Source organism: Rana temporaria, chromosome 2 (assembly GCF_905171775.1).
Source record: "Rana temporaria chromosome 2, aRanTem1.1, whole genome shotgun sequence".
Taxonomy (NCBI): Eukaryota; Metazoa; Chordata; class Amphibia; order Anura; family Ranidae; genus Rana; species Rana temporaria.
In genome coordinates, this window is record NC_053490.1 from 516,319,195 (window position 1) to 516,333,396 (window position 14,202).

Sequence of the window (14,202 nt, forward strand, 5' to 3'; positions counted from 1 at the left end):
GTGCAATGATTACCAGTGCAGCCCCGTCGGTGGAGATCCCCCCCCCCCCCACATCAGCGACCGTCGGTGGAGCCCCCCCCATCAGCACACATAAGTAAAAGGAGGAAACGTACTTATTTACAAAATGTTATAACAAAGAAAAGCTTTTTTTCTTCCCCCTTAAAATTTTCTGTCTTTTTTTTGTTTAGCAAAAAATAAATAAAAATAAATAAATAAAAAACAGTGGTGATTAAATACCAGTAAAAGAAAGCGCCGTCTCAATTTTTTTTATAAAAATGTAATTTGGGTACAGTGTAGCATGACAGCGCAATTGTCATTCAAAGTGTAACAGCGCTGAAAGCTGAAGATTGGCCTGGGCAGGAAGGGGGGTGAAAGTGCCCGGTATTGAAGGGGTTAAAGAAAAAAACAATACCTCACCCTGGTGATCTTTGATCTCTTCTGTGTTGCTCAGGTAGATGACCACCTTTCCAGGGCCAGTGACCCCCATGTACAGTAAGAGACGGGAGAGCACAGCTCCATATGAGGTCAGACTAGCGGCTGCTTTTATTGTTATTGAAGTGTTTCCCCAGCCCAGCGATAATGGAGGATTTTCCGTGTCATGGACTCGGGGACATTCCAGGGGTGGAGCACAGAGGAGAAGAATTCCTGAACATAACAAAGAGGGGGGCGAGAACACAACTCCTATGGGGGCTCAGCAAAGTGAAATGCTTGGGATTAAAGGAGAGCTCCGCCAAAACCACAGGAGATTAATGCGAGGTCGATGTGTTACACCTTCCCCCATACACACCCTGGCACATTCATTTCTGGAGACACCGTCCTCATGGGGGCTTTTCTGAAATGTACCAACATCTCCGACATCTGAAGTACACCTAATTGGGAATAAATATTCATACAAACCCCCCCCCCCCCCCCCACCTGAACCTCTTACCATCCATATAGAAAAGAACACTAAAATGGCTTTGGGTTACATTTTATTTTCTTTGAGCCCAGGTTCACACTGGGTACGATTTCCTTCGATTTGAGATGCGATTTCACATGTGAAATTGCATCTCAAATCGGCGGCATTTGCCGCCAATGACACTGTCCTAATTGGTGCGACGCCGCATCTGCCGCGCTGCACCGATTTCAAAAAGTAGTTCCTGTAATACTTTTCGCGATTTACATAGACATCTGTGCAGAAACCTCCACAGATGTCTCTTAAATCGCGGCCGAAATCGGGACTGCCGGCGGGAGTGAAATCGTGCGAGTTCAACTGAACTCGCACGGCTTTACTCCCGCAGCCCAGTGTGAACCAGGGCTAAAGGGGTTGTAAAGGTAAAAAAAAAAAATCCATAAATATCTTCCTTTACCTTAGTGCAGTCCTCCTTCACTTACCTCATCCTTCCATTTTGCTTTTAAATGTCCTTATTTCTTCTGAGAAATCCTCACTTCCTGTTCTTCTGTCTGTAACTCCACACAGTAATGCAAGGCTTTCTCCCTGGTGTGGAGAAAGCCTCTTGAGGGGGCGAGCAGGAGTGTCAGGACGCCCACTAACACACAGCTCCTTTCTCTATCTGCAAAGTAGAGAGCGTCCTGACCCTCCTGCCCGCCCCCTTCCCCCTCAAGAGGCTTTCTCCACACCAGGGAGAAAGTGTTGCATTACTGTGTGGAGTTACAGACAGAAGAACAGGAAGTGAGGATTTCTCAGAAGAAATAAGGACATTTAAAAGCAAAATGGAAGGATGAGGTAAGTGAAGGAGGACTGCACTAAGGTAAAGGAAGCTATTTAGGGATTTTTTTTATTTATTTTTTACCTTTACAACCCCTTTAATCTAATTGATATTTTGCATTTTGTTTTAACCAATTGCCGCCCCCCCCCCCAAGCAAATTCTGGCATTTGTCTCCTACATGTAAGGATCACAATAATTTTTCTAGAAAAAATAATAATAATAATAATAAATATAAATATATAAATATATATATATATATATATATATATATATATATATATATATATATATATATATATATATATACCGTGTTTCCCCGAAAATAAGACCTACCCCGAAAATAAGACCTACCCCGATTTTCAGAAAAACATGCAATATAAGCCCTACCCCGAAAGTAAGACCTAGTTTAAAGTGCTGGTGAAATACTAGTGTTATACTACAGTGTTATATAGTGTAGACTGTGTGTGTGTGTTTGTTTATATGATCTTGTTGTGCCAAATACCTTCGGTATAGCGCTGACCTCCCGCTCCTCTCAGCTGATCTTACGCGGCTCTCCTCTTCTCCTCTCAGCTGTCAGGGGGGATCTCGGGCCCCCCTCCCTCTGTATTCTTTAGACCCGGGAAGAGACCTCCGGCGGGCCATGGAAGCGCCGAGCGAGCGGCGCTCAGCTGATGTCACGCTGCTCTGCTCTCTGCAAGCTGTCACTGGGGAATTTGGGCCCCCCTCCCTCTGCATTCCTTAGAGCCGGGAAGAGACCTCCGGCCGGCCATGGAAGCGCTGAGCGAGCGGCGCTCAGCTGATGTCACGCTGCTCTGCTCTCTGCAAGCTGTCAGTGGGGAATTTGGGCCCCCCTCCCTCTGCATTCCTTAGAGCAGGGAAGAGACCTCCGGCGGGCCATGGAAGCGCTGAGCGAGCGGCGCTCAGCTGATGTCACGCTGCTCTGCTCTCTGCTCATCTGCAAGCTGTCAGGGGGAATATGGGCCCCCCTCCCTCTGCATTCCTTAGAGTCCTCCGTGGGCCATGGAAGCGCCGAGCAGGGTTCAGCTGATGTCATGCTGCTCTGCTCTTCTGCATGCTGTCAGCAGTGCTCAAAGAGGGAAAGAGAGCTCCAGGGGGTTACAGATGCACCCAGCACTTGAAGAAGGTATGTGGCACAATTGAATTGCAGACATACACATTTTGCAATATGTGGTGCTGTGAATTTTAGGAATTTACAAGCTTTTTTACACAGTTCCACAGCGGATTTCTGACAGGCAGAAGGGAGAGAAGACAGCCCCCGGCATGATAAGACCTACCCCGAAAATAAGCCCTAGTGTCTTTTTGGTTGCCCAAATTAATATAAGACCCGGGCTTATTTTCGGGGAAACACGGTATATATATATATATACACACATACACACATACACACACACACACACACACATACACACATACACACATATAATATATACATACATACATACATACATACACACACAATACAATTATTAGAATCCTCTACTTTGTTTAAGGTTAAACCTCTTTTTCGTCTACTTTTAATGAGTGGCCACGTGTCTTATTAAGCTCCCTTCCACGAAAAAGTTTTATCCCTATTGTGGGGTCACCAGTACAGAATTTGTAAATTGAGGGCCAGATTCACCAATGAGATACGACGGCGTTTCTCCTGATACGCCGTCGTATCGCTGTTTCTATCTATGCGGCTGATTCATAGAATCAGTTACGCATAGATATCCATAAGATCCGACAGGTGTAATTGTTTTACACTGTCGGATCTTAGGATGCAATACCGCGGCCGCCGCTGAGGGGAGTTTGCGTCGTAAACCAGCGTCGGGTATGCAAATTAGTAGTTACGGCGATCCACGACGGTTTTTAGCGTTCGCTACGTCGCTGCTAGTCTAGTTTCCCGTCGCAAAGTTAGTCGTCGTTTTTGGTGCCCTAACTTTACACAGCACACGTATGTGCTGTATAAAGTATGGCCGTCGTTCCCGCGTCGAAATTTTAAATTTTTTCCTTCTTGCGCAAGACGTCCGGGAATACGGAAGTACGCTACGCACGTCGCCGTTCGAAAAAATGACGTCACTTCACGCAAAGCACGGCGGGAATTTCAAAACGGAGCATGCGCAGTAGGTCCGGCGCGGGAGCGCGCCTAATTTAAATGGCACACGCCCTTTGAATTACGCGGGCTTACGCCGGAGGCCGCCAGCGTAAGTTTTCTCGCAAGTGCTTTGTGAATCAGGCACTTGCGATGAAAACTTGCGGCGGTGTACGTTACGATACGTTATGCCGCCGCGATTCTACATGAATCTGGGCCTGAAATCATATCCCCTCTCAAGCGTCTCCTCTCCAGAGAGAACAAGTTCAGTGCTCAATGTCATTGATATTGATTTAAAAGCAGCAGGAAAAACCTGAAAACATGGCCTGTTGGGGGTACTTGAGGACGGGAGGTTGAGAACCACTGGTGAAGAACACTGTGTACCCACAGGCAGCACATACAAGATAAAGGATAACCAGAGTATTATGGCTTATCTAAAGAGACACCACAGCACTTGTACCATGCCAAGAGGCCCCCTTTTTTAATTTTTTGGGGTTGAAACTTTTTGGTCTGAAAAGGGATAAGTTGGATCATTCTGAGCATGGCAGCCCTGGCCCCGTGTGTACAGATTGAAAAACCAGTTGGCTCACCATTGGTCAGGCTGCATCCCATCCGCACCACCCGACATGTGCCAAAACGGAAAAGTGCAGTTTAAACATGACTTAGCGTTGCCTATTTTTATTTTCGAATAAAAATAAATAAGTGCGGACTTACATTTATGAGAAGCGGGGTGATGCGCACACTGTAAACCTGGCACCCGGAGTTGGCGGGGACGGTGCGGGTAACTCGTACGGCAAACTGTATAGCCTCCCCTACCAGGCAACATGATACAACCTGGAGAAAGAAGAGAAGACTAAAGTTAGGGAAAGAATTCCTCCTCCATATTTGCTTTGTGCGAGTTTGCGATATTAATAATGTAATTAAAAAAAATAAAATAAAAAAATAAATAAAAAAAAGGAGGAGGGTTTATTACTACTTTAAATTCATCTGTAAAGTTAGCATCAAAAATATAACAAACACAAAAACATGTAAAAAATTAAATAAATCTTTTAAACCTGAACTCCACGTATGGTGTGTATTGTATATATCATTGTATATATCATTGGGTCAGCTTGGCACAATGTACAGTAAGTAGCCATATCAAATATTAGAGCCTCACGATTCTGGATAAAATGAGAATCAAAATCACGATTCTGAAGACCTTTTTTATTTTAAGGAACGTTTTTATATCAGGAAATTCGCCGGCTGCATGTATTCCAATGGGGGTTGAAACACATGATTCGAGCCAGAGGCTCCAATTGGCTTCAAAAAAGGGTCAATAAGACCCCCACATCTCTCCTCCAGGCTGGAAAGCATGAGAAAAAATGTCACAGATTTCATGCTTTTAGCCGCGAATGCGGCTTTGTTTACATTCCAGTACCTGGGCGTGACGTCATAACATCGCGCCGGGCCTCCGACGATCATAGAGATGACTGGTGACCATCTGGTCACCAGTCATCTCTATGCCTCCCATTCCGGCTGCGGCAGATCGTTTCTCCGGGTCTCCGATGGCACGGGAGAGCCCGGAGAAGCACCGAATGGCGGCGGGAGGGGGGGGGGAACGTCCCCTCCCGTCGCCTATAAGAACGATCAAGCAGTGAAACTGCCGCTATGATCGTTCTTATGGTGCACAGATTCGTCGGCTGAAGAGATGGATATCTGAACGATGCCTGTAGCTGCACCCATCATTCAGATATCCCCACCGAAAGTTCAGGACGTCATATGACGTCCTTGGGCGGGAAGTGGTTAATCTAGCTCCCTTGCTGGCCAGGATGCAGTGACCTATAAGCCCCCATAACACTTCTGGAAGAGCAAGGTCTTTAAACGCTTTCTGAAGCTTAGAAAATTGGTGACGTTTTTTAGAACCAATGGTAAATCATTCCAGAACTTACCCCCCTGCACCGAGAAAGCACGTCCTCCACATCTGTTTCCTCACCCTAGGGACAACGACATTCGTTTGTCCCGCTGAACATTAGGCTAGGCGTAACAGAACATTAGAGCCCACTATCAGTCATGTGGGAACCCAAAGTAGGACAAAGTGAAAGTAAAGGGGAGTAAAAGAGGGGGGGGGGAGTAAGCAGAAGAAAAAGGGGGGGGGGAGTAAGCAAACTTCTTAGCATAAGTCCATAATAGAAAACGAATTGTCTAGTATAGGTTAGGCGTAACATAACCGAGCCCATTATCAGTCATGTGGGAACCCAAAGTAGGACAAAGTGAACATTGGATGGATGAGGGAAAAAAAAAGGGGGGGGGGGGTGGAGGAAATAAGTAGAAAAAAAAAAAAGAGGGGGGGGGGGGGGAGGCAGACTGCTTAGCATAAGTGTGTAATAGAAAACTCATTGGGCTAGATTCAGGTAGCCCTGCGTAATCTTGTGCGATACGTTACGCCGCCGTAAATTAGGGCGCAAGTTCCGTATTCAGAAAGAACTTGCGCCCTAAGTTACGGCGGCGTTAACGTATGTGCTCTGGCGTAAGCCCGCCTAATTCAAATGTGGATGATGTTGGCGTGTTTTAAATTTAGTGTGACCCCACGTATTAGACGTTTTTACGAACGGCGAATGCGCCGTTCGTGAAAGAGTCCCAGTGCGCATGCTCGAAATTCCGCCGCAAATCGTCAATGCTTTAGATGTGGACGTAACTTACGTACAGCCCTATTCGCAAACGACTTGCGCACGTAAAAATTTCAAAATTCAACGCAGGAACGACGTCCATACTTAACATTGCATACGCCTCATATAGCAGGAGTAACCTTACGCCGCAAAAAGCCTAACGGTAAACGACGTAAAAAAATGCGCCGTACGTACGTTTGTGAATCGGCGTATCTACCTAATTAGCATATTCTTCGCGTAAATCGACGGAAGCGCCACCTAGCGGCCAGCGTAAAATTGCAACTAAGATACGACGGCGTAAGAGACTTACGCTGGTCGGATCTTAGTCAAATCTATGCGTAACTGATTCTAAGAATCAGGCGCATAGATACGACACCGCAACTCAGAGATACGACGGCGTATCTATCTCGTACGTGAATCTAGCCCATTGTCCAGTATAGGTTAGGCGTAACCTAACAGAGCCCATTATCAGTCATGAGGGAACTTAAAGTAGGGCAAAATTAAAATTAAATAGATGAGTAAAAGAAGGGGGGGTGGGGGGGGAAGGGGGGTGGAGGAAGTAAGCAGAAAAAAAAAGGGGGCGGGGGGAGTAAGCAAATGTCTTAGCATAAGTCCGTAATAGAAAACTCAATGTCTAGTATAGGCTAGGCGTAACATAACAGAGCCCACTATCAGTCATGTGGGAACCCAAAGTAGGGCAAAGTGAAAATTGAATGGATGAGTAAAAGAGGGAGGGGGGGGAGGCGGGGGGTGGAGGAAATGAGCAGAAAAAAAGTGGGGGGAATAAGCAGAAAAAAAAAAAAATAAGGAGAAAAAGAATAGAGATTGGGATCTTTTAACGATTGATTGTGCAGCTCTATCCCATATCTGATGGATCGCCGGAGAAGCTGACAATCACTGTAGTAGTTGGCACTACTACAGTGAAAGCTACGACGTTTGGATACGGATTATGTTTCTATGCGGGTGGTTTCCCCTCAGCACATTGACCACAGGGGGTCCCTCATTTAGAACCGACTCCATTCACAGAACGCCTTTGTAATTTGTGAATACAAGGAAAGGTCAAAGTGACATGGAGGGATGGCGATGACCCAACATCTACCGGGCGCTCTGTGAACGGCACTGATGCCAAGCCACGGTGGTCAGTGTGCAAAAAAGGGGAAGCCCCTCAGCACAGGACCTGGAAGATTGTAGATATCACCCTGTGGAATGCCAACTACTCCAGTGACGGTCGGCTTCCCCAGAGGCCCATCCGGTATGAGATAGGCAAACTTACATATAGCGCCAAGCAATACATGTCCCTCCTAGGTTCGGCGTTCAATGTCCCTCATTGCTCAACCTTCATATTATTCGATCGCGAATATAATTTCCAGCACAGCACTGACGGCTCAATGGCTACAGGCGCCACGTCTGAGCATCTTTTATAACCCGTTTCCAAGGGAACATAACACCGGGGTCAATCTGCGCACACGGAGAAGGATATTCAGCGCTCTTCTGGTCCATCTGTATATTCCATCTGAGAACTCCCTCGCCGATTCTTCCCGCGATACACCAAGCAGACGTATTCCATTATAACGAGGTCTACAGAGATATGCTGCAGATGGGCGCACAAGAACCGCGAAATCTCCAGAGACAAATCGCAGTCGCTGGCAGATCTCCGCAGAGGTCATGTGAACCACTTTCATGGGCTGACACTGTGTCCAGAACTGGCATCGCTCCAAACATGCCCGGCGCCCATAAATAACTGCTGTGTATCTGTGCCGTGTCCATTCAAGTTACAAATAAAATACAAAAACGGTTGAAATACTTTCAGATCTTAGATCTGGTTACTTTGTAAATACAAAGAGTGACGTGCATGGGGCTAAAGGGACAATTGGAACTTTGGTACAAGAGGATCGCTGTGTGTGGATATTTTTACACAGTTATCTTGGTCCCAACTTGGATGTACCATACCTGTGGGGTCCCTCCAGAACCGTGGCCTTCAAACTGTGGCTCACGAGCCACATGCAGTCTTTGGCTTGCCTTGATCTGGTCCTTGAAGCTTCATAACTCCTACTGATGGGGCACAATCCCTCCCACCGATACCAACGATGGGGCACAATCCCTCGTACGATACCAATGATGGGGCACAATCCCTCCCACCGATACCAATGATGGGGCACAATCCCTCCCACCGATACCAACGATGGGGCACAATCCCTCGTACGATACCAATGATGGGGCACAATCCCTCCCACCGATACCAACGATGGGGCACAATCCCTCGTACGATACCAATGATGGGGCACAGTCCCTCCCACCGATACCAATGATGGGGCACAGTCCCTCCCACCGATACCAACGATGGGGCACAATCCCTCGTACCGATACCAATGATGGGGCACAGTCCCTCCCACCGATACCAATGATGGGGCACAATCCCTCCCACCGATACCAATGATGGGGCACAATCCCTCCCACCGATACCAATGATGGGGCATAGTCCCTGCCACTAATACGCTATTCCTCCCATTGATAGGGTACTATTCCTCCCACTGACACCAATGATGGGACATTATTCTTCCCACCGACACCAATGATGGGCGCACTATTCCTCCCACTGATACCAATGATGGGGGCACTATTCCTCCCACCGACGCCAATGACGGGGGCACTATTCCTCCCACTGACGCCAATGACGGGGGCACTCGTCCTCCCACCAACACCAATGATGGGGGCACTATTCCTCCCACCGACACCAATGATGGGGGCACTATTCCTCCCACCGACACCAATGATGGGGGCACTATTCCTCCCACCGACACCAATGATGGGGGCACTATTCCTCCCACCGACACCAATGATGGGGGCACTATTCCTCCCACTGACACCAATGAAGGGGCATAGTCCCTGCCACTAATACGCTATTCCTCCCATTGATACCAATGATGGGGGCACTATTCCTCCCACTGACACCAATGATGGGGGCACTATTCCTCCCACTGACACCAATGATGGGGCATAGTCCCTGCCACTAATACGCTATTCTTCCCATTGATACCAATGATGGGGCACTATGCCTCCCACCGACACCAATGATGAGGGCACTATGCCTCCCACCGACACCAATGATGGGGGCACTATGCCTCCCACCGACACCAATGATGGGGGCACTATTCCTCCCACTGACACCACCTTCATTGAAAGACAAAAAAAGGGAGGTCGGTGCTTACAACTGCCCCCACCGGCGCATCCATCGCCCCTGTCAAATTTCACCTGCTGCAGGAGGTACCAACCAGGGACAGATCATCCATGGGTGCAGTGTGGGCCAGAGCACAGTGGGTTGTAATTGGAGTCCATTGAAGGACACGGGTCCCATCCCTCTGCTTTTTGTGATCATGCACTTGGTACTGGCTTGCTACAAACTGATGCATGATGGGTAAAGGGGTTAGCCAAGGCTGACCGACAGATCGTTTGCCAGTGTCCAATCCTCCTGCAGGCATCGGGATAACCCAACAGTTTATGACCGTGTCCCCCAATGTTCAAGAAAAAAAAAAAAAAAAGTTTCTTCTGGAGATACTAATGTGGGTGACGAGCTGAATTGGAGGATCCGTGGCGGGTATTGTGCGTTTCACGTCTGCTGGCGCTGGATTGCTGGCACAGTCTGCTGTGTGTATAACAGCATATGTCTGTGTGTGAACACTCAATGAAAACATGTCTATATAGCGCAGGGTGGGGGAGGGAGTGAACTGCGCAGACAGGCAGAGCCGATATCTAAACTATCACATTTCTCTGTGCCCGGAACTCACCTAGTATGCTGGGAATTTCCATTGTTTATATGGGAGACACCCGATCCCCATCAAGAAGAACCGCCAAGAAAAATAATACAGAGGAGGAACCAGAAAGACAACTTATAAGGACATAACATTCCCTTAGGAGGAGGTGATCACATCGGCTGTAGTGTGTATACCTGTAGTAGAAGCTTCCGGAAACTTTGCTGGATCTTTGCTGGATCTTTTAAAGGCACATTTCAGCTCCAGTGCAAGAACGAGCCCAACTCCAGGGGCATTTAAAGGAGTTCTCTGACCTAAAACTTTTAACCCCCGCTGTGCCCGGGCTGCAAAAATATACAAAATAAACTGTCACTTACCTGCCTACGATCCCCCGTTGTTCCGATATCGCCGTCCCGTTCTCCGGGCCCCTTCCGCTTCCTGTGTGTCGGTGACTCATAGTGCGCTCAGCCTATCAGCGGCTGCGACGGGACATTGCCGAGGCCGCTGATAGGCTGAGCGCACTATGAGTCACCGACACACAGGAAGCGGAAGGGGCCCGGAGAACGGGACGGCGATATCGGAACAACGGGGGATCGTAGGCAGGTAAGTGACAGTTTATTTTGTATATTTTTACAGCCCGGGCACAGCGGGGGTTAAAAGTTTTAGGTCAGAGAACTCCTTTAAAGTGGACCTTGCATGGCAAAACCAAAGGATGGCAAACCAAAGGATGGCTTTTTTGGCAGCCCCCCCACCCCCACAAAATGCTTTAAAAGGGGTTTTCCATCCATTTTGTAAGTTTATTAAAAGTCAGCAGCTACAAAAAGTGTAGCTGCTGGCTTTTAATAAATCGATACTTACCTGCTCCACGTTCCAGCGACGCGCCGGACGGGGCTCCGCTCCTCGCCCCGCCCTCGCCGGCCGGCGTCTTCATGCTCAGTGTGGGCACCCGGTCCTGACAGCTTTCGGCTTCACGGCCGGGTGAGCGCCACTGCGCATGCGCGCGCGGCGCCGTCTGATTGGACAGGCGATCGCCGAGGACCTGTCACGTGTCCTGGGCGATCGCCTACAGCAACCCCTTCCTGTAGGTGATTAGGCTTAATCGTCTACCCAAAGGAGGAAGTGGGACAGGAAGTCCCACTCCTCCTGAAGCCCCCACTCCCCCCCCAAAAAAAATTACATGCCAAATGTGGCATGTAAGGGGGAGAGGAGTGGGATAAGCGGAAGTTCCAAATTTGGGTGGAACTCCGCTTTAACCACTTCCATACCGGGCCTATTCTGGCACTTTTCTTCATGTCAAAATTACTCAGAACCCCCAAACATTATATATGGGTTTTTTTTAGCAGACACCCTAGGGAGTAAAATGGTGGTCATTGCAACTTTTTATCTGAAACAGTATTTGCGCAATAATCTTTTAATGCTTTTAAAAAAAAAAAAAAAGTTTCATGAATAAAACGGTAAAGTTAGCCCAATTTTTTTTGTAGAATGTGAAAGATGATGTTACGCCGAGTAAATAGATACCCAACTTGTCACGCTTTAAAATTTGTGCACACTCATGGAATGGCGCCAAACTTCAGTACTTAAAAATCTCTATAGGCGGCGCTTTAATTCTTTTTTTTTTTTTTTACAGGTTACCAGTTTAGAGTTACAGAGGAGGTCTAGTGCTAGGATTTTTGCACATGCTCTAACGCACGCGATAAGGCGTTTACATATGTGGGCGGGACTTACATGCCTAGTCACTTCTGAGCGCGAGCTACCGGGGACAGGGGCGTTTTAATTTTTCCTTAATTTTTATTATTTTAAATCATTTATTTTTTACTTTTACACTAATTTTTGATCAGGGGATGTAATGGGAATCTGTTGTGACAGTCCTCTTTATGGAGAGATGCAGTATATCAATAAGACCCATTGAAAACTTCAACTTATGACGAAACGCGTCTCGGACGGCGCACAGTGATGCACCGCATTCGATGTGAAGGAGGAAGGGCTCCTCTAGTGCCGGCCGGCATCTTTTTATACCCTTATATGAATTTGTGTTTGTAAGTACAATCTTTTTTACAAAATAAACGTTAAAAAACGGTATTATGCTATGGTCCGTGTTTGTCATCTATGATCCACGGACCACCTTGGTGAAGGAGTTAGCGATCCCTCGTTGGATGATTGATCCTGTGGCTCACGGACCCTGTGTTTAACCCACTGACAGAGACCATGGCCGGGATTCAGATACATTGGTGTATCTATTGGCGGGCGTAACGTTTCTCAGATACGTTACGCCACCGTAAATTAGGGCGCAAGTTCCGTATTCAGAAAGAACTTGCGCCCTAAGTTACGGCGGCGTAACGTATGTGGTCCGGCGTAAGCCCGCCTAATTTAAATGTGGATGATGTGGGCGTATTTTATTGAAATTTAGTGTGACCCCACGTATTTTAATTTTTTTATGAACGGCGCATGCGCCGTTCGTGAAAGAATCCCAGTGCGCATGCTCGAAATTATGCCGCAAATCGTCATTGCTTTAGACGTGAACGTAACTTACGTACAGCCCTATACGCAAACAACGTAAAAATTTCAAAATTCGACGCGGGAACGACGTCCATACTTAACATAGGATACCCCTCATATAGCAGGGGTAACTTTACGCCGGAAAAAGCCGAGCGTAAACGACGTAAAAAATGCGCCGGGCGGATGTACGTTTCTGAATCGGCGTATCTACCCAATTAGCATATTCCTCGCGTAAATCTATAGAAGCTCCACCTAGCGGCCAGCGTAAATATGCAGCCTAAGATACGACGGTGTAAGACACTTACGCCGGTCGGATCTTGGGAAAATCTATGCGTAACTGATTCTATGAATCAGGCGCATAGATACGACCCCGCAACTCAGAGTTACGACGGCGTATCAGGAGATACGCCGTCGTAAATGCTCTCTGAATCCGGGCCCATATCTCTTTAAGGCTGTTTTTACTTATCATTCTGGCAAATGGCTTTCCATGTGGTGGCGGTTCTCACGGATGTTATAAACGTTCACTGTGGTGCCGTTCGTCTCAGATGTTGACACCAACAAGATTTATTACCTCTTGGGACATTTTTTCCACATGATTGACTTGTATGTTTATTTATGTTACCACTTATCTAGCATGAGTGCTAGTTGATTTGTGTTGGCGCAGTTTTTTTCTTCTTTTTTTATCAATAAGACCCCACCTCTCTCCTCCAGGCTGGAACGCATGAGATCAAGAAAAAATAAAAATAAAAAAAATAAACACCAATCTCATGCTGACAGCCGCGATCGCGCCTTTGTTTACATCCGGGAACCCGGACGCGACGTCATAACGTCCAGTCTTGTAAAAAGTGAGTTAACAGGTAAATAAATGTATTCCTGAGTCATCTTCCAGGACGGCGCCATTTCTCTCTTGAAAGACGTCCTGGAATATTCCTGAGAAGCAAGCTACCAGGTAATAGACGCCATTTTTTTTTACAGTTGGTTGAAGTGTTGGTTTACAAATGGCTTTCTAAAGCCATGTGTTGGGGGACTGGCAAAAAAAAAAAAAAAAAACAGGAAGAGGACCTTCCCTGTGCCATGGAAGGTCTGGTTTTACCACAATCTGGATCCCTGGGCAGCTCTGGCTCCTATACTCGCTCTGTGCTGTTCTATGTGTACCAACCATAGAACATCTTTATTGAGAAGGCAGGCTCTTATATACACCAAAAAGGATACTTGCAGTAATGAGATGGACAATGACACACTCCACCCACAACATCATACAATGGGTACCAACGAGCCTCCAATACACGTTTATCATCAAATTTCCATTGATGATAAATGTGTATTGGAGGCTCGTTGGTACCCATTGTATGCGTTGTGGGTGGAGTGTGTCATTGTCCATCTCATTACTGCAAGTATCCTTTTTGGTGTATATAAGAGCCTGCCTTCTCAATAAAGATGTTCTATGCCTGGTACACATAGAACAGCACAGAGCAGTGTCTTGAGAGCCAGACTAAGGTTCGTTTACA

At 47.1% G+C, this 14,202-nt stretch overlaps 1 protein-coding gene across 2 annotated transcripts in view; it reads right to left on the minus strand.

Annotated features, from left to right (window-relative positions):
* C2CD2 (C2 calcium dependent domain containing 2) overlaps positions 1-14,202 on the minus strand; it is a 142,039-nt gene that overhangs the window by 79,719 nt on the left and 48,118 nt on the right. For both annotated transcript variants that reach the window (XM_040339023.1, XM_040339024.1), the window contains exon 4: positions 4,516-4,635. In XM_040339023.1, the coding sequence (XP_040194957.1) occupies positions 4,516-4,635 (120 nt within the window). The remainder of the gene's footprint in view (positions 1-4,515; positions 4,636-14,202) is intronic.